At 41.1% G+C, this 26139-nt stretch overlaps 1 protein-coding gene across 3 annotated transcripts in view; it reads left to right on the forward strand.

The window, feature by feature from the left end:
- Nucleotides 1–23560, forward strand: part of HSPBAP1 (HSPB1 associated protein 1) — a 49836-nt gene extending 26276 nt beyond the window's left edge. The window contains exons 4-9 of one of the 3 annotated variants that reach the window (XM_082654414.1): nt 9703–9839; nt 13346–13517; nt 16978–17061; nt 22708–22818; nt 22946–23107; nt 23202–23452. In XM_082654414.1, coding sequence (XP_082510540.1) covers nt 9703–9839; nt 13346–13517; nt 16978–17061; nt 22708–22818; nt 22946–23107; nt 23202–23318 — 783 coding nt within the window. In that variant the 3' untranslated portion in view covers nt 23319–23452. Of the gene's footprint in view, nt 1–9702; nt 9840–13345; nt 13518–16977; nt 17062–22707; nt 22819–22945 lie in introns of all 3 variants that reach the window. The other 2 variants (XM_082654413.1, XM_082654415.1) reach the window with 2 other exon arrangements.
- Nucleotides 23561–26139: the final 2579 nt, after the last annotated feature.

Genomic DNA, 26139 nt, shown 5'->3' on the forward strand with positions numbered 1-26139 from the left:
GAGAACACTCCAACTCAAAATATACCATTTTTTAGTGGTAAACAAATTAAGAATGAATTATTTTCTGGTAATGGTAGGCTTTAAAAAAAGCCACTATTCTGTATTATTACCAGTTTTTCTTAAGTTCTTTGGTTAAAACAGTAAAATTGGGCTTCCCTGGTGGCGCAGTGGTTAAGAGTCCACCTGCCAATGCAGGGGACATGGGTTTGAGCCCTGATCTGGGAAGATCCCACATGCCACGGAGCAACTAAGCCCGTGCGTCACACCTGCTGAGCCTGTGCTTTAGAGTCTGTGAACCACAACTACTGAGCCCACGTGCCACAACTACTGAAACCCACGTGCCTAGAACCCATGCTCTGAAACAAGAGAAGCCTCTGCAATGAGAAGCCCGTGTACCTCAAGGCAGAGCACCCCCACTCGCCCCAACTAGAGAAAGCCTGCGTATAGCAACGAAGATCCAATGCAGCCAAAAATAAATTTTTTAAAAAACCTGTAAAATTATGGAAGATTTGGTTGCTTGTACAGCATTTTTTAAATGGTGTTTGAGTCTGCAACAATTATTTAACTTGTTAATTGGAACAGGTTTAGGAGCGACTTAGTTTCAGCATAAAATTAGATCTAGTCACCTAGATCAGTAACTCAGCAATTTTTGAACATTCGTTGTGCTGTGTTAGGTACCAAGGATGCCAACTTGAATAAAAGACTTGGCTCCCGTGGGAGTTTAAAGTTGAATGTGGAGCCAAGCCTTAAGACAGAAAAGTGTAAAATGTGCTATTAGACTTTAGTACTTTTTCTGACACTATTTTGTCATTTAAATGATTGCAATAGTTTTAGAATATTATATATAATCAAGAAGATTGAAGCATATACATTTTCTTGAACTTTTAAAATTACAACCAGATTTTTAGATTCTCTTATTTAAAATGTTGGAGACAATTTTATTAAGCAATTTTTAAAACTCATCCTCATTGCTGTTATGTGTACTTAAAGGAATCCAGTTTCAAAATATTGGGATAACAGAACGTAGATCGGTGGTTGCTTGGGACTGAGAGTAGAGGCAGGCAGATTGAAAGCACAGGAGTAAGAGGGATCTTTTTGGGGTAGTAGAAGTATTCCATATTTTGATCATGGTGGTGATTATTCCAGTATATACATTTGTCAAAACTTGCTGAACTGTAGTCTAAAATGGGTATGTTTTATTGTATATAAATTTTACCTCAATGAAATTAATTTAAAAAGAAAACTAGGCAGTGGAAAATATACTGTTTCTAAATATTTCCTTATGTTGGTATTTAAGCAGTTTCTCCCCAACTAACTCTTATCTTCACAGGTAGCACAAAAGTGCGTTGTCATCCTTTATGTCCTGGTTTTTTTATTGGGAAATATGATCACTCTATGTACACAAGAAATAAAACCATTATTATTTATAAATTACATATTATGTTCAGGACATCATGACAAGGCAGAACCATCCAGAGGAAAGAGGAGAATAAAGTATCTGTACTACTTTTGTGTTATAAAGCAAGTTCATTTTCTTTGGCCAGCCAGTTTTCAACTATGAGTAAATGATGAATTTTGCTTATAACTCTCATTCTGTACAGAAGCTGTGCCATATTTGGTCTTGAAACACTGTAGTTTGTTATTTCCATCCCTCTTAGGTGTCTCTCTTTTTTTTTAATAGTTTTTAAAAAATTAATTTGGTTGCGCTGGGTCTTAGTTGCAGCAGGCGAGCTCCTTAGTTGTGGCAGGCTGTCTCCTTAGTTGCAGCTCGAGAGCTCCTTAGTTGTGGCTCGCTGGCTCTTAGTTGTAGCATGCAAACTCTTAGCTGTGGCATGCATGTGGGATCTAGTTCCCTGACCAGGGATTGAACCTGGACCCCCTGCGTTGAGAGCGTGGAGTCTTAATCACTGCGCCACTAAGGAAGTCCCTCTCTTAGGTGTCTTTAAACTGCAGATAAATTTCCCAGAATATGTCTGGGAAGAAGCCAGGAATTGGGGCTGATAGGAAACCATTGTGGTTGGTTGTGGGGGAGGATGAAAAAGCAGGGCTGAATTCCTGGTTAATTCCTTTAAGTACTGGGGTAACATGTGATATTGTCTTCTAGAATTACCCCTAACCACTAGAGTATCTAATGGACTACTAAATTATAGTACTGCAGCCCTACATTAGCACTTCCATAATAACTGTGGTCTTATTTTTTAATTAAAGAGTTGATTATCAAGACCTTTTGGTTCTTTCTACTCTTTTGCTGTCTTTTGTAATTTTCATTGCTTGTGTTCTACACATTTTATTTGTATATCAATTGTTTGGACTCAGAACTTTTTTTTTTTTCCTGGAGGAACAATGCAGATCTTGGCGGTTAGTTCTCCAGGCTAGCCTGGGGAAGCCTAGTGTATTTATAATATGCTCAAAGAATAGTACCATGAAACTCTCCCTACTTTCACCCCGAAGTGTCTACAGACATATTTCTTCAAGGATATCTTTCTCTGCTGTAGGGTTTAGGACTGGCATAACTGCAAACCCAAGATAAAGGCTCTGACAGAATGAGATTATTGGGGAAAGACAAGGTTCCATGGGTTAACCTCCTGAATCAATTTGGGTTAGGCTTAGTTGCTTGTAACAGAAATCCCAGAATGGAAGTTGCCTAACTAAACGCATAATGGTGAATTTTTTCCTCACCTAAGGAAAGTTTGGAGGTACACTGGCCGGAGCTGGAATGGAGGCTTTGTCATCCCAAAGAACCCAGGTTCTTCCTGTCTTTCTACTCTGTCTTTAGCAGGTGGCTTTCATCCTCAAAGCCATCTTGTATTCCAAGAGAGCCATCACACTGTATTTCAGAAAGGAGGAAGGAAGGACAAACGTGTACTCCCGGCTCTCTGCCTCTCTTTTAAGGAACTGTCCCAGAAGTCCCATCCAACAACTTTTGCTTAATGGTTAGAATTTAGTTTCATGGCCCCACTGAACTGCAAGGCAGGCTGGAAAACAGATGTCTCTTAGCTGGGCACGTTATCTGTCTGAATAAAGTTGGGAATGAGATATTAAGAAAAGTAGGCAGTTTATGGCACACTCTGTTCATGGAAGGACATGAAAAATTGAAGGAAGATTTACAATTTCTACAAAAAGTACAGTTATTCCAGGGCCTCTGCAGGCAGCAAGTATAGGGACCAGAGAGAATTGCAGCATTAAAGGGAGGGTTCCCAGAATGAGTCTGTACAGCCATCCTTAGTGCATAGGTAAGAATGCCCTTGTCAGCTGGGGAGAGAGGATTTTGAAGCCAGAGGGATTTCTTAGGCAGCCATAGGGCTGGCAGTTTCAAGGGGGGGCCCCTGTGGCCAGATCCCTGGGGCAGGATGATTGATGGTCATTTTATTTAGTGGTTAAGTTGATAGGTTAGCAATCTGCTATACGTCTCACTGAAGAGAGGAAGGGAAAAGCACAAAGTTCATATCTCTCGATTAAGTACTAATGCATTAGTACTTATTGAGGGATCAAGACAGAGAAAGACAAAAGCAAATATCAAGCATTCTTGACCTCTTAATTTATTGTACAGTTGTGTGATCATGATGGAATTGCCTTCTGGCATATTAGGGAGGGGGTAATTGATTTGTTTATGTTGTTATTTCAAGTTGGTGTCTTCAACTGGATTTTAGAGTTCTTGATAATAGAGATGTTTATGCCTTACACTTTTTGAGGCTCCATCCCCTATTAGCATATCACATATATTATCAGTCAGTAGTTTTTGATTCTAATAGTTGTGCTATAGCAGTGATTCTCAACTCTCCCAGATCTTGCACTCCCTTTAAACAGTTTGTAGATAATACGATTACCTACACATGTAATTCTTTTAAATTGTTAAAATACCTTACCCATAATATAAAGGAGAATTTTCGAGGAAGTAATTTATAATAACATATATTTTGATGTGTTAATGCTCAATAACTACGCTAGAAGACATAACAACATAGTCAAGTCCAGGTGTGTGATTAAGTGGACCTCCAAAGCCAACATATAATGATTTTGAATGGATAGTCCATTTATTCCAGAAACCAGGCCCAACCTTGATGCACGCTGTCGTCTGGGATGCGCCTCCTCTGATGTTGCAGACCCTGGGGGAGCTCGCTGAGTTCTCTGTGAGGTTGTCGCAGGTGGCTGTTGTCAGCCACTGTGTGTTGGGAGAATTGTTTAGACTTGGGCACGGGCCTGGGATGACCAAGGAGCTCCAGGACCATACCCACCAGACCTGTATTTTCCCAAGAAAAAAATTCCAAAGGCAAAGCAGAGTAATAAGTCTTCCAGCTGATTAAAAAACATGAAGCCAAAGCTGAGAGTAGATGAATGCAGAAACTAGATTCAAGCTCTGTTGTGTGCTGTGGACTCTGCCAGTTGCTGGGGTCTGTGAGGTGAATATATGTTCAAAAGACAGAAAATAACTGTAAAATGTGCATGATTGTATATTCACTCTACAAACACCTGTTTTTCAACTACTGTGCTAGGGCTAGAGAGTCACAGCCTTGGTCTCCTCTCCTCAGGGAGCTCATATTCTATAGTGAAATCAGACAAGTGAGTCTAACCGATTGTCCTAACTGTTATGAAGTAAACAAAAATGGGCCAAAATCAGTACAGCAGAGGGACTTCTAAAAGGGTAAGTTGGGAAGCCTTCTCTGAGGAGGTGATATTTATCCTGATTCCTAAAAAATGAGAAGCTAGCCAAGTGAATGGAGGGTCAAGAGCTTTCTAAGCAGAGTTCAAAGCCCTTGAATGTGAGAAGACTTTGCCTTTTTGGAAAAAAAGAGAGAAAGCCATTGTGATTGAAGCCTGGCCAGTGAGACTGAGAGGATTAGAGGTGTCAGAGAGGTGAGAGGGGCCTGGTCATACAGGCCCATGATAGAGGGCATTTGGATCTAATTCTAAGTGCAGAGCAAAGGGGGGACAGGACTTAATATTTTAAGATCACTCTTTGCTGCTTTGAGGAGAATGGGTCAGACAGGCAAAGAATCAAAGTTCTTTGGGAGAGAGAGACCAAAAGAGAGAATGACCAGGTTGCATGCGGCAGGGGAGGAAGGGGTTGCGGTGGGGAGTGTGGAAGGGTTCAAGGACATGAAACTTACATTGGGTCTTGAAAGAGAAATGTGAATTGGGGTGTGGGAAGGGCAGCGAGGAGACCAGCCAGGCAGAGGGAACAGCAGAAGCAAAGGCAGGGAGGTGTGTAGCCCATGCTGGGAGCGCAGTAGAGAGGTAATGTAGCAATAGTCTCATACCAGAACCTGCAACCCCTTTACTGTTCTGAAATGCAGTTTGCAGGTGATATAATTACTTCCACAAATAATTTTTAAAAACTATTAAACTACCCCAGCTATAAAATATAGGAGAATTTAAGCAGAAGTATGTGATTTAATGTGTAAATATTCAAGCATCTCTATACTAGAAGACATAATGAATTAATCAGATGCTTGTACCTACCTACAAGGAAAAGGTTCAGTTTTGAAGAGTTAAGATAAAATTCCATAGAATATTTCCAATATTTTATATTTAACATTTTGAAATGAGGCTAAATGAGTATGTTTGTATCTATACACATAGAGTCACCCTGATGAGACAGTACAAGCACAGACTGATATTGGTGTATACATTGCTAAATCAAATATCATATGAGTTTCAATGCTGCTGGTGACTTAATTTTTCAAAACGGTGAACAACTCTTGATGAAGCTGCAGGAACACAAAGTACAGTCCTCCCTCGACTTACTTAGTAATTGTGTTTCTAGAAAATTCAGTATGTGTTAAAACCGTGCAAAAGTCCTTTGAGGATATATGAAATTAAGAGTCAGAGCTCTGGGGCTTGCCTGGTGGTGCAGTGGTTGAGAGTCCGCCTGCCGATGCAGGGGACACGGGTTCGTGCCCCAGTCCGGGAAGATCCCATGGCCGCTGAGCCTGCGCATCCGGAGCCTGTGCTCCGCAACGGGAGAGACCCGCATACCGCAGAAAAAAAAAAAAAAAGAGTCAGAGCTCTAATCTCAGGTAACTAAAATCAGATTTTTCAGTGTTATGAAAATTGTGCAAGATACAAAACTTCTGTTGTTTTGTTGAGCTGGATCCCTGACCCCCATCCACTGAATACCAAGGCACCCCCCTCCTATTTATTATGACAACCAAAAATGTCTCCATGTTTTTTAACAAAAGGACAGAACTGTCCCTCGGTTTCCACACCTGTACAGTAGCTATAACTACCTTCAATCTCATAAGGATTAAATGAGATGATACAAAGAAAATGTTAGTATCAGGGCCTGTCCCACCATATGGATTCAATAACCTGATAGTTAGCAGCTGAAAATATATGTTTAGCAGTTGAAAATATAGATTTAGTCGTAAATAGAAGAGAAGCTAGGACTGGAGATGAAGGTTTAGGAGTCATGTATGTAGGTTCATTTAAACATTGCAAAGCACCAGGCAGAAACTTAACATTCAATTTAAGAGGGATAAAAGTAGGGTCCCATGGCCTTCTCCTAAACTCTGTAACATCAAGGATGAAGAGATATGGCTAGACAACAGTTCATAAGAAAAAGGCAGTTAAGCCTAGATTAGCCATGGTATAATTCAGCTGCTTTTTTTTAAAAAAAAAAAAAGCACTGTCTGACAGTGTATTAATAGTGTAATGTCCAGATCATGGAATGTTGAGACCCATACGCAAGGAACTACATAGGCTGTGTCTGGCGTTCATTCTGAGAGCCAGACTTTAAGAGGGCTGTTGACAAAGGTAGTCAAGAGGAGAGAAACTGGAAGGAATATTTAATGCTACTGAGTCTAGATATTTGAAAAAAATGATAAAGGAGAAGACATGACCATTTTTCAGATAATTTAAAGACAACAGTTTTTGGCAGAAGAGAACATAAACCTGTTGTTTGTGGAAAACAAATCTAGGACCTTCTTCTGGAAGTTACAAGAAAGCAAATATTGATTTTGTAGTAAGCAATCAACCAGACGCTTGCTCTTTTCAGGGATGATGTAGAATAGAATTCCATGGATAGAGACGATTTCTAAAGACTTTTTCAACTTTTGAAGTGGATGTGGGAATAGACTCCAGGATGGATCACCCCGCCAGTCACCTGTGTTAGTTTCACCGATGTGGCTGCCTAACAGGGTCACTTGTTTCTAGCAAGACCCAACGCAGATTCCTCCTGGGCCTGCACTCATTTCAGAGATTTGACTACCTGTAGATAGCTGAACTCAATTGGCAAGAAATCCCAACTCTCAAGAGCCTGTGGGGAAAGAAAGCCAAAATAGGTAACACTCGGTGCTATCTATTTTCTGACAAATTTACTTTGACTTTCTCTCTGCCACTTGCCCCCAAACCCTTCACCCTCTGGTTTTCTCAGCCAGTTTGCAGCTGAAGTTTAGGTCACCCTGATCTAATCATTCCAAAATAATTTTTCCTTTTTTAGTCATTACTGTGTTAGGTAAGAGGTCAGGGAAGCCTCACGTCAGTTTTTCATATAGTCACCCCCCGACCTAGTAGAAAAACTTTCCTTCTGTGAGTCTTTCTGAAGTAGTGCTCTAGAACAGTTTCTCACCTGGGGTTGGTCCACCGACTCCCTCAAAGTGTATGTGAAACTGTGTGTGTGTATGTATGTGTGTGTGTGTGTGTGTGTGCGCGCGCGCGCTCACGTGTGCGTGTGTGTTCATTTCTCTGAGGAGAGGGATATCAGCATTCATTTGACTCCCAAAGGGGTGTATCTGTAAGAAGATTAAGAGTCACTTAAACCAGCCTCTTCTTAGGTAAGACAGATCCCCATTTTTTGTTTTTATATTGCGTGTCTTTCATCTACCTTTAGTTAAATTCCAAACTGAGGTGTGGTGAATTGTTCAACAAGGACCAGGTTCATGGGAAGCCTCCCTAAGCTCCCTGCTTGGACTGGGAGCCCTTCTTCTGTGATCATAGAGCACTCTCTGCTCACTGCTGTGAGAGCACTTTCTGCATTATATCGGAAGGGTCCATTTATGGGACTATCTTCCATTATGAGATTTGAAGGGAGGGCCTGTGTTGTATTAATTTTCATATTCCAAACATTCAGCATCATACCAGGTATGTAATAGATGCTCAGAAATGTTCTTGACCTGAACCATTTACCCATAATAAGCCAACAGATTCTTCTTTCCCTCCCAAGCAGCCAAGGTTTTAAGCACTTAACCTGAGCCAGGTATTATATTAGGCACTGGGAAAACAGAGGTAAGCTCCCTTCATGGAGCATATGGGCTATATCCAGAGGGGACGTGATTTCTGCCACGCCCTGGAGCTGCTGCATTTGAGCCATATGCATTTACAATAGTGCTGACCTTGCAAAAACTCCCCTTTTTATAACAGATATTAGTTATATGCGCATATTCTATTTTTACCACTCAAAACAAAAATGAAAAAGCTTTTTCTAGTCTTCCTTAAAACCATCCATTAAAAATGTCTCTCCAAAATCCTCTTTCTCTTTGAGTAGTGTTAATGCTTTGCCTCCAAAAAGAGAATAGTTTGAAGATATTGAGTAGTGTCAGCATTTAGGACCATGTTCTGCACATAGAGGTGTTTTTTGTTTTGTTTTTTAAAATTCAAAAGGAAAAATTCATGATTCAAAACACATAAAATAAAAAATAAAGCAAAACTTTCCTGCCTGGTTCACTAGTGTGTTCTTTTTCTTTTTCAGCTTATACATATCTTAAGTTCCATGGATTTGAGTTTATGTCAAACTACGTTCATAGTTTTCTAACTTTTATTTAAAAGCAGGAACACCCTTTCTTCAAACCTAAATAAAATCAAGCAGAGCAGTTTGCTGAAAGAAAGAGCCTTTGCTGCTATCCCCAGTGCCCTAAGGGGATGCCAGGGAGCCTGGTTTGAGAACTACTGGACCAGATGGTATTTAATGGATCAGTAGTTGACTTGGGTAGGATCTGTCCACAGAACTAGACATAAGGAGTGCCAAGTTGAAAGCACTGTGCTGTCTCTTTTTCAAGTTCTTTACACTTAAAGAGTTAATGACCTTGAGGAGCATAGCAAAAGTATTTCAAAAGATATGCTGTGTCTCCCCCACCTGGAGACTCCAGTTTAGTAGGTATGAACTACTATAGATGCTCCAGCATCTATAATTTTAAATAACTCCACTAACCTAGGAGAAGCCTTCTTTCATGTGGTCTTTGAAAGTGCAAAAAGTTAGTACATTACTTAGGCCTCAAAATATCTGCACTGCTTAGAGGGAATGTGCCTTTTTGGATTCCTGAGTTAAGCTTCAGAGATTTAAAAAAATACTATTTCCATTGCAGTCACTGTTCCTGCTGCCTGAGCCACTTCCCCCATATATCTGCATAACTGTGTCTAGTGTTTATTGTCAGTCTCCAACCTCTGAAATGTAAGCTTCATTTGGGTGGGCGTTTTTGTCTATTTTGTGCATTGATTCATCACATGCTCTAGAAGAGTGCCAGGCATGTTATAGGCAGACAGTAAATATTTGTTGAATAACTACTATTAGTGGGGTTATTCAGATATGTTATTGGTTAAAAAGACTTCTTGAATTGCTCTGGAAACCTGACCTCTTCCATCTATAGCAATTTCTGTAAGAGAGTGTTCCAAGTGCCCAAAACCAGATGTGTAAGTGAAAATGGGTAACACTCCTATACAACAGAGTTGGTTGGTTCTTGATGGACTGTGACTTTATTTTCAAAACAGGATGTGATGTGGTCTGACTTTGGGTTTCCTGGAAGAAATGGACAGGAAAGTACATTGTGGATCGGCTCCATGGGGGCCCATACACCCTGTCATCTGGACACCTATGGTTGCAACCTAGTATTCCAGGTACAAGGAAGGTAATGCACATGTGCATGCACATGCGTGAGGGAGAGAGAAAGAGAGAGAGAGAGTGTGTGTGTGTGTGTCTTTGTCTTTGTGTGTTGCACAGGAAGAGGAATGGGTGTCGGGTAGAGGGCAGGACTCCCTGCTCCATCCTGTCAGCCTGCCTCATGACCGGGGCAGATCTCTTAACCTCTGGTTCAGTCTCCTCCTTTGTGAGATAAGGGGAACAATATAGACGGTGGTGTCTGTGTTGTGTCTCTCAGCCACGGTCAGGATTACTGTCAGCAAGCTGATCCTAGAACTCTAGGAGTACACTCCCTGTTCAGCCAGACAGTTGTCTGCTTAGCTCTATAACGTACGAGTCTGCGTTAGTAGCTGTAGAGTGTAGGGGGTGGGACTTGCTCTCTTGTTTTAGGAGAGCAGTGGGAGAACGATGACGGCTCGTGCCCGCAGGCTTCAGCGGTGCGGCATGAGATTGCCTCGTCCGTGCACGCGTGCTGGCTTTTCAGGAGCAGGAGAACGCTGTGACTGCTCATGTGCACCAGCCCCAGCCAGGGGCCAGGGCTGTGTTGCAGCCTCCCACACTCACAGACTTTAGCTAGGGAGCAGGAGAATGCCGGGACCGTTTGTGCCCACCTGCCAGCTCCAGGGCTGGGGAAGTGCTCTGGTCACTGGAGCTCTCTGGCTTCAGCATTGTGGCAAGGTAGAGCCACAGTTGCTCGCCCCTGCATCCGAGCTTGCCCACCTGTGCCTGCAGGTTAGGTGAGGAGCACAACAATGGCGTCTGCCAGTGCTTCCATCCTGGGGGAGCATTTCCATCATTTCCCACCCCTTCGGTGGATACTGTCAGATTCTAAATGACTTTCCTTCACGTGTAGTCTCAACACTTTTCAAACTGCTGTTATTTTGCTAGGGTTTGGGGCAAGTGAGATATACGTGAACCCTTTACGAGGGGAGTCTCAGTTTCATGTAGCACTTGGGGACACTTGGACACCTGTCCTGTTGGTTTCCTAAGCCAGCTGTTACGGGGGCTCATCTCTGTGGTATAGATCCCAGGGGCCGGGGCTCCTGATGTGGGGTGCCAGCCCCTAACTTCCCGGGAGAAGCCTTGTCTGGTGAGGTCCCTTCCTGTTGTGTGCCACCGCGCGGGGGCTGGGGCTTTTGGCGGGAGTGTCTCTCTGCCTCTCCTGCTCATCTCGATGTAGTTAGTCCTTTTTATTCTTCATTGTGGAGCACGTGTTCAGCTAGTTCTCAGGTTCTTTTCAGAGGGAACTGGTCTATATGCACATGTGTATTTTTTGTGTCTGTGGGAGGAGGTAAGTTCAGGGTCTTCCTCTGCTACCGTCTTTGAACTGCTCCCCCCACGTGTGAAGTACTTTGAAAACTATAAAACTGTATGAGATAGTTCCTCCTGGATTCCTCAGGTCTTTATTAAGCAGCCTAGAACGTCTGGGTACATTATTAATGCACTATGGTTACAGCAGTGAATCAAGTGTGCCTGGTCCCTGCCCTTATAGAGTTAATAGTCTGAACCTTAAACTTCGTTAGAGAGGGCATCATTTTAAGTAGCTGCTTTCCGTGTGTTCTGAGTGGAGAAATAAGCCAAAGAAATTCAGTTGGGAAAACATTACCAAAAAATACGTGGGTTCTTTCTGTGATATAAAATTAATATAGCTTTACTTTAACTTTGTCGTAGACCATATTTTCTGGCCTCATATAGCTCTGGAGTAATAAAATAACTAACTATTCAGGAAATATTTATTGAGTATCCTGCCGTGCAGATACCATGTGTTACAGTAGGAACAGAGGTGAACAAGTAAGACACCTCTCTGCCCTAAGAGAGTGTATGTACAGTTAGAGTGCAGGGAAGCCCACGGATTGCTGTGATACATCTAGGCAGAATGAACATGCCCTTGAGGAAGGTTTCATAGAGCCATGCAACTGAAAAGGAGAAGAGAAAATGTTCCTGTTGGAAAGATTAGGGAAGATTTCAGAGGGGAGTTGCCATTTGGGATGGGTTTCAAAGGGTGGGTGAATGTTCAAAAGACACAGGTGGGAGGAGCAAAGGGACCAGCATGAGCAGAGCCCCAGGAAAGCGTGGGGTATATAGAGGCCCCAGTGAGTTGTCCGTGTAAGTTGTGCATTAGAGACAGAGGATTAGTAGGAAAGGCAGGGTGGAGCCTGAGGGTCTTAATGCCCAGGCAAATACTGCTTATTCTCTGTTCTTTCAGCATCAGAACCAAGAGGTTTTTGAGCCAGGGATGACATGATGATTGACTACCTTTTATGATTAAGAACACAAGGATGCAAATATATTACATTTTAAACTTAGCAAAGCAAATTGTATGGGATGGTTATCATCATGGCTGTTCCTTTGGGAAACACAGCTATAGTGCAGGGGTCTGGAGATCTGTGACCTAGTACTGGGTCCACCACTAACACAAGCCCAGTGAATGACACTGAGCAAACCCTGACTCCCTCTTCCACTTCTTTGAATGTAAGATTAGACTGATGATCTCTTAAGGATCCTTCCAGCTCTAACGTTCTGAACATCCTAAATGCCAAAAATTCTCCCAAACTAGTCATAGTCATAGGTCTAGTGGGAGGGAGCAGCTTTATCATCTTTAAGGCAAAATAAGACTTTATATTTCCTAGTTTGAGAAGAGCAGTCAGCTCTTTTGAAAGGACATGTTTTGAAAAGACATGATAGCCCCTCTGTAACTGTCAGGGGTCACTAGAGGGCTTTAGGGCTTGTCTCAGAACTAGGTTCTTTTCCCTCTCTCTTTGCTTCCCCATCTGTATATTTCTGTCTGTCTGTGTCTCTTCCTTTTTCACACTTCTCCCTCCTTTGCTTCAGATGTCCTCGCTCTGTTGGCTCAGAGTGTTGGTGTGTCTAGTGTTTTGTGAGTTAAGGTTTATCACTTCCAGTTTTCAAAAAATTTTAAAGTGACTGAAACATTTTACAGTTTTCTTTTTGAAAATTCCTATATTATACTACTTTTTAGTTGTGTGGCATCATTCGTGCATTTCTCTTCCTTAATGGGTCAACTTAACAAATGTTTAGGTTAAGGAATTTACAACCCCAATAGGGAGAAGTCTGGAAACGATTTGGTGGGTAGTTACTCTGGATGAATGGTTGCTCTGCATAAGAGAGGAATCCAGAGATTTCAACGGGTAGAGATTATTCTGGGGAGCTCTAGACTCAAGGATGGAAACAGTTTATGAGGAGGCTGACTTTGATTTGATATAAGAAAGAATGATCTTACAAAGGAGCGCCTGTCCCTGCAAAGAGGCTGCTCAGGGCATCATGAGATACCCACTAGTTGCTGCCCTTCCTTTACCAGGTGTCTGCAGAGGAGATTCCAGCCCTGAGTGAGAGATGGGCCAGGTGACCCCTGCGGTTCCTGTGTTCCTTTATGGATTGAATGAAAATGAGTGAAATTGAGCACTTAGCTGCTGCCTTCTTACATGTTTTGTCTCAAGTTTAGAGTACTAACTTGTATCTTATTTTTTTAACTAGGAAAAGATGGCATCTCTTTCCTCCTGAAGATACTCCTTTCCTTTATCCAACTAGAATCCCTTATGAGGAATCTAGCGTGTTCAGTAAAATCAATGTTGTCAATCCTGATTTAAAACGTTTTCCTCAATTTTGGAAGGCTCGAAGACATATGGTTACCCTGAGCCCCGGACAGGTAATGGGAGCTTTAAAACATTGGTGACCTGTCAGTGGACACCCCAGCTATAACTTCTTTCAAGTCTTTATGCCACGTGCCTCCCTATCAATACAAATGACAATGGTTCCTTCCCTGCTGCTCTGCTATTGGAATGTAGCTTCCCCAGCTATAGGCTTCACACACAATCCCTGCTTCACAGGTCATGGGAGGGAGATGGGAAGAGGGAACACAGCTCCTCCTGCTGGTGAAGAGGAGAATGGCCTGTGGAGGAAGATCCAAAAACTCAGGTTTTTTTGTGTGTGTGTTTTGTTTTTGCGGTACGCAGGCCTCTCACTGTTGTGGCCTCTCCCGTTGCAGAGCACAGGCTCCGGACGCGCAGGCTCAGCAGCCATGGCTCACGGGCCCAGCCGCTCCGCGGCATGTGGGATTTTCTCGGACTGGGGCACGAACCCGTGTCCCCTGCATCGGCAGGCAGACTCTCAACCACTGTGCCACCAGGGAAGCCCAAAACTCAGTTATTTTTATTCAGGTTAAGAGAAGGTGTCAAGGCATGAGTACTTGAACATTTCTGGAACATTTATTCACAATTAATATCTGTTCAACCACGATAAAATCCAGACACACAAACACAGGTTCGAATGCATCCAGTTAGTGGGCCAACAAAGGCAGAATGAACTAAGAACGATTTAGGGTTTTTTGTTTGTTTGTTTTAATTGAAGTATAGTTGATTTACAATATTGTGTTAGTTTTTGGTGTACAGCAAAGTGATTCAATTATATATATATTTTCAGATTATTTTCCATTATAATTTATTGCAAGATATTGAATAGAGTTCCCTGTGCTATATCGTAAATCCTTGTTGCTTATCTATTTTATGTATATTACTCTGTGTCTGTTAATCCCCCACTTCTAAGTTACCCCTTTCCGCATAACCAAACATGATAATTGTAAGTTTGTTTTCTATGTCTGTGAGTCTGTTTCTGTTCTGTATATAAATTCATTTGTATCATGTTTTAGATTCCACATATAAGTGATACCATATAATATTTGTTGAGAATGATTTGCTTTTAAGCAAGAATGGATGTTACTTTTGTAACTGTCTCTGAAACATTTCCAAAGGTTTAGTACTTAGTGCTGCTAACCAGTGGGGAATAGCACCTTTACAACACTGGCATTTGCTGTCTGATATTTTAGTAACATTTGCAAGGTTTTCTTAAGTCTCTCTTTTTTTTTTTTTTTTTTTTTTTGCGGTATGCGGGCCTCTCCCGTTGCGGAGCACAGGCTTTGGACGCGCAGGCTCAGCGGCCATGGCTCACAGGCCCAGCTGCTCCGCGGCATGTGGAATCCTCACGAACTGGGGCACAAACCTGTGTCCCCTGCATCGGCAGGCGGACTCTCAACCACTGCACCACCAGGGAGGCCCTCTTAGTCTCTTAAGGAGACTTTATTCCTTTGATTATCCCTCTGACCTGCCTGTGTTCCTTCTTTTGCTCCCTTCTCACTGGCTCTTCCTGCTTCCTTTACACTCGAGTGCTCTAGCTCAAACGATTTCACTAAGTTTCCGCAACCCATCAGCAGTCATTCCCCATTCACCTATCCCCCCCAGCCCTTGACAACCACTTTTCTGTCTTCTTTCTGTATAGATTTACCTATTCTGGACATTTCACATCAGTGCAGTTGTGCAGTCTGTGGACTTCCGTGTCCGGCTTTTTTCACGTCGCATAATTATCCTCAAGGTTCATCCAGGCTGTAGAATGTTATCAGCACTTCATTCTTTTTTATGGCTGAATATATTCCATTATGTGGATATACATTTTATTTACCCATTAAACAGCTGATAGATATTTGGGTTGTTTCCACCTTTTGGTTATTATGAATAATGCTGTTATAAACATTTGAGTACAAGTTTTTGTATGAGCATATATTTTCAGTTCTCTTGGGTATATACGTAATGGTGGAATTGCTGAGTCATATGATAACTCTGTGTTTTTTAACTTTTGGGGAAATTGCCAAACTGTTTTCCACAGCAGCTGCACCATTTTACATTCCCACCAGCAATCTATGAGGGTTCTATCTTCACATCCTCACCAACACTTGTTATTTTCCTTTATTATTATTATATTACTACAACTATAGCCATTCTAGTGGGTGTGAAGTGGCTGCTAATTCTTTTTTTCTTCTATTTTAATAGCCAAATTTGAATGAGTATTTCTGTCTATTGTATCAGTCTTCCTTATATCATGCTGTTTCCTGAATCCACCATAAACTGGCTCTCTCTCTTACCACTTGACTTGAAAGTATACTCTATGATAGGACATTAATGACCTCCTAATGACTAAACCCAGTGGCTGAAGTGGACGTTTTTAGTCCACTTCACTTCACTTTAGTTCTCTTAAAAGGAGGTCTCTTCCCATCTCCACCTTGTCCATAGCAGGTGCCACCATTTTCCTAAATCTGAAGCCCGGAAGCTTCAGATCATCTCCATCTGCTGTACTCAGCCTTCCACAGACTCTTGTAATGACTCTGGATAAATACAGTCCTTCTTGATTCTGCCCATTGCTTTTGTTTGCTATATCTTCCTATTTAAATCTTAACATTTAATTTAATAATTGGACCATTGCAAGAATCTCCTGTCCTTCCCAGACTCTCCCACAATGTCACTGTTTTAACCATCCCCCTACTCAGAACTTCTCAGCAACTCAAAATGCCTACAGGATAAAATTGAGATTCTTTATTCTGAACTCAGGGCCCTCCACTGGCCCTAACCTGATCCCCCACTTTATTCCCCTTTACTCCTTCTGCAGTAGTAAGACTGGCCTACTTGCTGTCCCTCGACAGTCCCACCTCCCTTGCCCACTTCTCCGTCCTGGCATGTCCTCATTCTCTCTTAGTCCTGGTTCAAATCACACTTTCTCCATCCAGGTTGCCCCTGACCTCCCTAGAAGCATGCCTGCTTCTTCCACCTCTGAAGGTCTCTAGCACCAGTGTCCCCTCCTCTGATTTACCACTTACATAATTTATAAATTATATAAGTGGTAAAAAGTGATTTACCACTTTTCTATATATTATTTTTTCATTGGCTAGATTTTAGACTTTGAGAAGGCTGAAACTATGTCCTATGTGTTTACTTCTGCCCTTTCTCAGAACTCATACAACTATTATGTGATGGAAAGGAGGAAAAGTTGCAATCTCAGAATCCTTTACTAAGATTTGGATGCAGACAGAGAAGGTCCAGGATAAAGGAGAGTAGAGACTGGAGAAGCTAGTAATATCCTTTGTAGAACATGCAACTTGTTAATTTAAGAAAAGGAATAAAAGGATTGTGGGGTTTTTTTCTTGTTTCCCTTTCGTATTACAATCTTAGTATAAATTCATTTGAGTTTGTTTTTTTTCCTTAGCAGCTTCATTTAAGATCTGATTCTGACATGAAAATAAAATGTTCTGTTCTTGTGCTAACCATTTTTTGTTTGGTTTTCAGGTTCTGTTTGTCCCCAGACACTGGTGGCATTATGTGGAATCCATTGATCCTGTCACTGTCAGTATAAACTCATGGATTGAGCTGGTATTTTTTTTTTCTAATAAATGTAATCTCCCTGCTTTTAAGATATACAGTGTCTGTCTATAGAACTTGGTGATTAATTTTCACCAACACTGCAGTGTTACTTTGTTTTACTGTTCCATAATTTATGTATTCTGTGCTGTTGATGAATAGTGAGGTTGGAAATAGGATTTTTGTGACACACCATTCTCTTTCTTTTAAGGGCACAAAATGGGCCCTGATGTTGGTGTGCCAGGTCTTCTCCCTTGACCGGTGTTGTTAGGAGAATCATGTTGGGCCTGGCTGGACCTGCCACGTGTGTCCCACGTTGCCAGTCCCATCCCCCACCATCTGGGCTGGAAATACTTGCTTCTTGGTTCAGTGTCCTCATTAATAATTGCAGAATTCTCAGTCCTGACTTACACATTTTCTCAGAGCAGTCTTTCAGTGCTAGGTGTTATCATTTTATTTCTCCCAAAGGCTTTTCCCCTCCAATATGCTGTGCTTAATCCTGGTTGCCTGCTCTACTTGACGATTAGAATGGCTACTCTTATGGCCCAAGTCTGTCTCTTCCACCTGAGGTGTCATTGCATCTTTGTATGCTTTAACCAGAGGCTTTGACTGCACCTGTGCCCTCGTTAACCTGAGGCCTCGAATGCATCTCTGCTCTCCTGTACCCAAAACCTTGATTGCATCTCTCTCCTCTCTTTGGCTGCTGCACCCTCCTCTCACTCAGACTTTTCTTATCCTTAGATAATGGGAAGGGCTTTGGCACAGGGGGAGCATACGGAATATTGTAACAGGAAGCTCTATTGTGTGGCTTAGAAGAGTCGTAACCCTTGGGTGAGAAGTATAATGGGAGATCAATGGACTTACAGTTAGAAATGCTGCTTAACTGATTGCCTTGCTTGGTATTCCCCTTTCTGCTCCAGTGTTCAGAACGTCCCTCTGAAAAGAAGTTGGTCAATTATAGTACTTAAGTCATTTATTTTCTTTTTCTCAGAGATCACATTTTTATGTTGCCTGTAATCCAATGTCTGGAATCCTTTAATGATATGTATTTGTCTAGTTTTCCAGTTGTTTATCATAGGAAAGTAGTTAAGTTACTGTTACTCTATCACAGCCAGAGGTGGACATCTCAGTTGAATCATTTTTGTGCCCATTATCTGAAATATGTTATTAATGTTTACATTTTTTTAAGATAAGATTTCTTTGTCTCTAAGGGTAGTCAACATACTATTCTTTACTGCATGGTCTTATACATATTAAATAAAAAATACTAGGTGCAGCACAGAAGGAGAGCCACTGCAGGCCAGCTTCTCCAACTCTGAAGGCACTCCAGGGATTGGAAACCATGAAATCCAAACATCAAAGTGAATGGCTTAATTTGCTATACCTCAACTCATCGTCAAGTGTTAATTAAAATTATCCACAGAAAACTGAATCAAAATTAAAATTAAACACATATATAGAGAAGCAAGAAGAGCGACAGTCCTGCAGCCTGTGGAATGAAAACCACATTCACAGAAAGACAAAATGAAAAGGCAGAGGGCTATGTACCAGATGAAGGAACAAGATAAAACCCCAGAAAAACAACTAAGTGAAGTGGAGATAGGCAACCTTCCAGAAAAAGAATTCAGAATAATGATAGTGAAGATGATCCAGCACCTTGGAAAAAGAATGGAAGCAAAGATTGAGACGATGCAAGAAATGTTTAACAAAGACCTAGAAGAATTAAAGAACAAACAAACAGAGATGAACAATACAATAACTGAAATGAAAAATACACTAGAAGGAATCAATAGCAGAATAGCTGAGGCAGAAGAACAGATAAGTGACCTGGAAGACAGAATGGTGGAATTCACAGTGGGGAACAGAATAAAGAAAAAAAGAATGAAAAGAAATGAAGACAGCCTAAGAGACCTCTGGGACAACATTAAACACAACAACATTCGCATTATAGGGGTCCCAGAAGGCGAAGAGAGAGAGAAAGGACCCGAGAAAATATTTGAAGAGATTATAGTCAAAAACTTCCCTAACATGGGAAAGGAAATAGCCACTCAAATCCAGGAAGTGCAGAGAGTCCCAGGCAGGATAAACCAAAGGAGAAACACATAATAATCAAATTGGCAAATATTAAAGACAAAGAAAAATTACTGAAAGCAGCAAGGGAAAATTGACAAATAACATACAAGGGAACTCCCCATAAGGTTAACAGCTGATTTCTCAGCAGAAACTTTACAAGCCAGAAGGGAGTGGCACAATATATTTAAAGTGATGAAATGAAAGAAGCTACAACCATATTGTAGATTATTCTACCCAGCAAGGATCTCATTCAGAGATCCTCGGAGAAAGCAAAAGCTTTGCAGACAAGCAAAAGCTAAGAGACTTCAGCACCACCAAACCAGCTCTACAACAAATGCTAAAGGAACTTCTCTAAGTGGGAAACACAAGAGAAGAAAAGAACCTATAAAAACAAACCCAAAACAATTAAGAAAATGGTAATAGGAACATACATATTGATAACTACCTTAAACGTGAATGGATTAAATGCTCCAACCAAAAGACACAGGCTGGCTGAATGGATACAAAAGCAAGACCCGTGTATATGCTGTCTACAAGAGACCCACTTCAGATCTAGGGACACATACAGACTGAAAGTGAGGGGATGGAAAAAGATATTCCATTCGAATGGAAATCAAAACAAAGCTTGAGTAGCAATATTCATATCAGATAAAATAGACTTTAAAGTAAAGAATGTTACAAGAGACAAGGAAGGACACTCCATAATGATCAAGTGGTCAATCCAAGAAGAAGACATAACAATTATATATGCACCCAATGTAGGAGCACCTCAATACATAGGGCAAATGCTAACAGCTATAAAAGAGGAAATCGACAGTAACACAATAATAGTGGAGGACTTTAACACCTCACTTACACCAATGGACAGATCATCCAGACAGAAAATTAATAAGGAAACAAAAGCTTTAAATGACACAACAGACCAGATAGATTTAATTGATATTTATAGGACATTCCATCTGAAAACAGCAGATTACACTTTCTTCTCAAGTGCACACGGAACATTCTCCAAGATAGATCACATCTTGGGTCACAAATCAAGCCTCAGTAAATTTAAGAAAATTGAAATCATATCAAGCATCTTTATGATCACAGCGCTATGAGATTAGAAATAAATTACAGGGGAAAATACGTAAAAAACACAAACACATGGAGGCTAAACAATACATTACTAAATAACCAGAGATCACTGAAGAAATCAGAAAATACCTAGAGACAAATGACAATGAAAACACGACAGTCCAAAACCTATGGGATGCAGCAAAAGCAGTTCTAAGAGGGAAGTTTATAGCAATACAATCCTACATCAAGAAGCAAGAAAAATCTCAAATAAACAATCTAACCTTAAAGAACTAGAGAAAGAACTACAAACAAAACCCGAAGTTAGTACAAGGGAAGAAATCGTAAAGATCAGAGCAGAAATAAATGAAATAGAAACAATAGCAAAGATCAATAAAACTAAAAGCTGGTACTTTGAGAAGAAAAACAAAATTGACAAATCTTTAGCCAGAGTCATCAAGAAAAAGGAGAGGACTCAAATCAATAAAATTAGAAATGAAAAAGGGGAAGTTACAACGGACACCGCAGAAATACAGAGCATCCTAAGAGACTACTACAAGCAACTCTATGCCAATAATATGGACAACCTGGAAGAAATGGACAAATTCGTAGAAAGGTGTAACCTTCCAAGAGTGAACCAGGAAGAAATAGAAACTATGAACAGACCAATCACAAGTAATGAAATTGCAACTGTGCTTGAAAATCTTCCAACAAACAAAAGTCCAGGACCAGATGGCTTCACAGGTGAATTATATCAAACATTTAGAGAAGAGCTAACACCCATCCTTCTCAAACTCTTCCAAAAAATTGCAGAGGAAGGAACTCTCCCAAACTCATTCTATGAGGCCACCATCACCCTGATACCAAAACCAGACAAAGATACTACAAAAAAAGAAAATTACAGGGCTTCCCTAGTGGCGCAGTGGTTGAGAGTCGGCCTGCCGATGAAGGGGACATGGGTTCGTGCCCCGGTCCAGGAAGATCCCACATGCCGCGGAGCGGCTAGGCCCGTGAGCCATGGCCCCTGAGCCTGCGTGTCTGGAGCCTGTGCTCCGCAACGGGAGAGGCCACAACAGTGAGAGGCCCACGTACCGCAAAAAACAAAAGTACTAGCAAGCAGAATCCAGCAACACGTTAAAAGGATCATATACCATGATCAAGTGGGATTTATCCCAGGGATGCAAGGATTCTTCAGTATACACAAATCAATCAATGTGATACACCATATTAACAGATTGAAGAATAAAAACCATATGATCATCTCAACAGATGCAGAAAAAGCTTTTGACAAAATGCAACACCATTTATGAAAAAAACTCTCCAGAAAGTGGGCATAGAGGGAACCTACCTCAACATAATAAAGGCCATATACGACAAACCCACAGCAAATATCATTCTCAATGGTGAAAAACTGAAAGCATTTCCTCTAAGATCAGGAACAAGACAAGGATGTCCACTCTCACCACTGTTATTCAACATAGTTTTGGAAGTCCTAGCCACGGCAATCAGAGAAGAAAAAGAAATAAAAGGAATACAAATTGGAAAAGAAGAATTCAAGCTGTCACTTTGCAGATGACATGATACTATACATAGAGAATCCTAAAGATGCCACCAGAAAACTACTAGAGCTGATCAATGAATTTGGTAAAATTGCAGGATACAAAATTAATGCACAGAAATCTCTTGCATTCCTATACACTAACAATGAAAGATCAGAAAGAGAAATTAATGAAACAATCCCATTCACCATTGCAACAAAAAGAATAAAATACCTAGGAATAAACCTACCTAAGGAGGTAAAAGACCTGTACTCAGAAAACTGTAAGACACTGATGAAAGAAATCAAAGATGACACAAACAGATGGAGAGATACACCATGTTCTTGGATTGGAAGAATCAATATTGTGAAAATGACTATACTACACAAAGCAATCTACAGATTCAATGCGGACCAATACTGGTCCACGGCCTATTAGTAACCAGGCTGCACAGCAGAAGGTGAGCAGCGGGCAAGTGAGCAAAACTTCATCTGCCGCTCCCCATTGATCCCCATCGCTTGCATTACCGCCTGAACCATTGCTCATGTTACTGCCTGAACCAATCCACCCCCCACATCCCGTGGAAAAACTGTCTTCCGTGAAACCGGTCCTTGTGCCAAAAAGGTTGGGGACCACTGCTCTACAGGGAGTATTCCTTTGTATGTAATACTCTTTTTTTTTTAACTTTAAACATGTCAGAGAATGGAAAATATTGGGAAAAAACCCACAAGGTGGTTCATACTTAAGGTCTATGTCTTATAGATAGGATACACACTTAAATTTGGTTGGTGAAATATTCTAAAACTCTTCTAGGTGGCAGAGGAGAGTGAATACATAAAAATTGTGGTCTGCCAACAACATATTCCTTCAGGAACAAATCTTATGTTAATGAGAGAACAGAACACACAATTAAGAGACTCTACTCTGTTTTAAGCAATGAGACACAGAGACAAATGAAAAAATGTGTCTTTTTTTAACCTTGATTTAGGAGGAGGACCACCAAGCCCGGGTAGAAGAGGCAATCACCCGCATGCTTGTGTGTGCCCTGAAAACTGCAGAGAATCCACATGATACGAGAGCTTGGTTAAACCCAACTGAGGTAGGTCCCTTCTGGTTTTCATCATGGCAGTTAGTATCCTGTGATAAACCAATCCCGGCTGGAACATTTGTTTTCCAATTTATGTAAGTGCCTATAACCATTTTAAAGAGTTTTTCTTTTTCCTTAGGTTGAGGAAACATCCCATGAAGTCAATTGTCGCTACTTAAATGGAGCCGTTTCTGCTTTTTTTGATCATTATGGAACATCTAAGGTAGTAGAAACCCAAGCGCTGAGCACAGACGGAGAGTACGTGATAAAGGAAGAATTAAATGTGCACAACCACGTGGAGGTAACACAAACTAGTAGCCACAGCTTAACCTTGGGAACAGTAAAACAGGAGGCAGCAAGTCCCTTTGGTCCTGATCTGGTTCCTGTGATACCAGGTTCCCAAGAACCACCCTCAGAAAGAGGAGGCATGTTTGAAAGTGATGGTGAAGACTTTGTTGGCAAAAATGGAAAACGCTTTGGAAAATTGCATTGTACCAAGAGACGACGAATGATGAGTGAAAGTGAGAATGCAGTTGTGGAACAAATGGCTTCAAATAGTACTGTGGCCCCTTCCCAAACATTCATTTCTACAGATGACTTGCTGGATTGCTTGGTGAATCCACAGGTAACCAGGATAGTGGCACAACTTTTGATTCAAGGAAGAAGTTTGCGACTCTAATAGAAAATAACTTTTTCAGTAATACTTTAAGAATATTTTTAAAATAATATAGTTTTAAAATAAAAGATGAAATGGCAAAAGGGCAATTTGCATATGCTTATAAATGTCCTGTTCTCACCTAATTAACATTTTAGTCTCTTGCCACCTTCTTGCATACACATTGCTCTTTGGACAACCTGGCTCTTTGTCATTGGTAGGCCTCTTTCTTCAGTGCCTTTGCCTTTCCTTTCCTATCTCATCAGCCTATCTCAAATGTAAGCCCCTAGTGTTCTCACCAAGAAATAGTGTCTCCATCAGCAGGGGTCACCTGCTGCTTGTTTTTGTAAATAAGGTTGCATTGGAACACAGCCATGCCATTCATTTACATATTGTCTGTGGTGGCTTTAGGGTTACGGTGGCAGAGTTGAGTGGTGACAGAGGCAGTATGGCTTGAAAAGCTGAAAATACTTTAAAAGTTTGCTAACTCCTGATCTAATGCATCCATTGGGTGAATTCTAGCTTTTTGGGAGGTAGGGGTGCAGTTGTTAATTTCAGTAGTTATCATGGATTCTTTGTCATAAGATGGTGTGGGAAGATTTATGATTGTTTTAAGTTCTTGATCTCTTAATTCAAATGCAGGTTGAAGTCTAGCCTTGATCTGAAGTGATCACATTTCTCAAATCCGTAGAATTCTCACTGGTTAACCCCTGTAATCCAGAGCAGAATACCAATCAGGAGAAAAGTAGGTGGGGGCCCAATAAGAGGCCTCCTTGTGTAAGGAACTGGGACATCTAGGAACACCAGCCTTGGAATAAAAAGGACCAAATGCTACTGACTCCTGAAACTAACTAAAAGCTTGGCTTAGTGAACTTGATCCCACTCTCATTACATTTGCAGTATGTGGGGTAATTATTATCATTACCGTCTAAGTAAGAATTTAAAAATTATAAAAACATATTGAACTCAGTAACCATTCAAAACAGAAAAGATACACAAAGTCACCTTTTAAGAAGAATTGACTACTGGCCCCATCCTTCTCAGGTCAAACTGATGGTATCAGTAAATCCCAAGAGAGTACGTACTTTCTGGGAGAAAGGAGGAAGGGAAATGAACATGCCCAGGAAAAGAAGGGTCTGAAAAAAGACCCTTCTGTAGCACTTACCACCATCTGACTACTATATATTTGCCTATTTATTTGATTACTGTCTCCCCCAACGAGAATGTCACTGCATGAAGGTTTGGACTTTGTTTTGATTATTGTATATTTGCAGAGTCTTTATCAGTGCCCAGTATTTGGTAGGTGCTGCTTAAATATTTGAGTGGATTTTTTAAAAAGGAGACCTTGTTGGCCGATACTCCTTCAGAAACACTGGGGCAGAGGATGTTGTGGCTAAAGGTGAGATGTCTGTTACCTGTAGTAGGTATATCCCTATTGCAGAAATAGACATTTGTCTTCAGCTATATATTTTTTTTACACCTGCCCTCACTGAGAGCTCCCCCATACCCTCCTTCACACAGAATTCCCTCCCCCGCTCCCTCCCCCAGGGTTCCCTCCCCCGCTCCCTCCCAGATATTTTATTATATTTGCTACTACTTGGACCAGTGTTTTTCAAGTTGTAGATTGTGACCCATTAACAAGTCATAAAATCAATTTAGTGGGTGAGACCAGCATTTTTTTTTAATGGAGCAGGATATGTGATTTCAGTTAATTCAATAGTAAATATAAGTATCATTTTGTGAAACTGTCCAGGAAAAATTTCTTTCAGAGTAAATATACTTCATAAATCTTTTCAGTTATATCTGTGTGTGTACTGGGCCTGATATAAAATGTATTTCTTAGTGTATGTTAGGGTCAGAAAGGTTTGAAAGCTGTTCTGAGGGCAAAGTATTGATTTCAGTTAGAGGTAGTAGTTTCTGGCATGCAGAGTCCTGGGTAGAGAGTTAAGACATTGATATGAATGCATTCGAAATGTAAATGGGTTTTGGGAGATAATTTCCTAATTTTGTAGAGATAGAGATTATGACACGGCAAGAGATCCTGGCTATCTGCAACTGGGGAGTGTGGGAAGGAGAAAAGACAGTCAAAGGGAGAGATGGTCAGCCACCAAGTAGGGTCCCATTTCATCCTGCATTTCTCAGAAGAGCCTGCCCGAATGAGTGAACTCAATTATTAAATAACTATTAATACGTTGACCCTCCAGGGGTTAGAGGGATTGAAGTGTTACCCCTAAAGTTACAGTATCCACGTATAAGCAGGGTGATCTATCCGGAAGGCAAAGTAGCTAGGGCCCCTGAGCTTTTAGGGTCTACAGAAATGTTTTAGTTTCTTTAAAAATTAAAAAAAGAATATAACCTAGTTTCGATTACCTTCATGTTTATACCAATGCAGTAGCGAAGTATCACGTTTAATACTTTTCATGGAGTAAGGGGCCTACAAAGGCAAAATTGCCTGGGGCCCATGAAAGTCCTAAGCAGCTCTGGGTATCAGGGATATCAGAATCATTTGAGGGGCTTGCTGAAGATGCAGATGTCTGGGTACCACTCTAGAGCTATAGAATTCGCCTCCTTTGGGATGGGCCAGATTTTGCAGTCTCAGCAAGCACCTGAAGTGCTTCAAATAGCAAAGAAGTTTAAGAATCTCTGGCCCTGGAGTAGACCACCAAGACCTAACACAG

Source organism: Grampus griseus (assembly GCF_964374135.1).
Source record: "Grampus griseus genome assembly, chromosome: 5".
Lineage (NCBI taxonomy): Eukaryota > Metazoa > Chordata > Mammalia > Artiodactyla > Delphinidae > Grampus > Grampus griseus.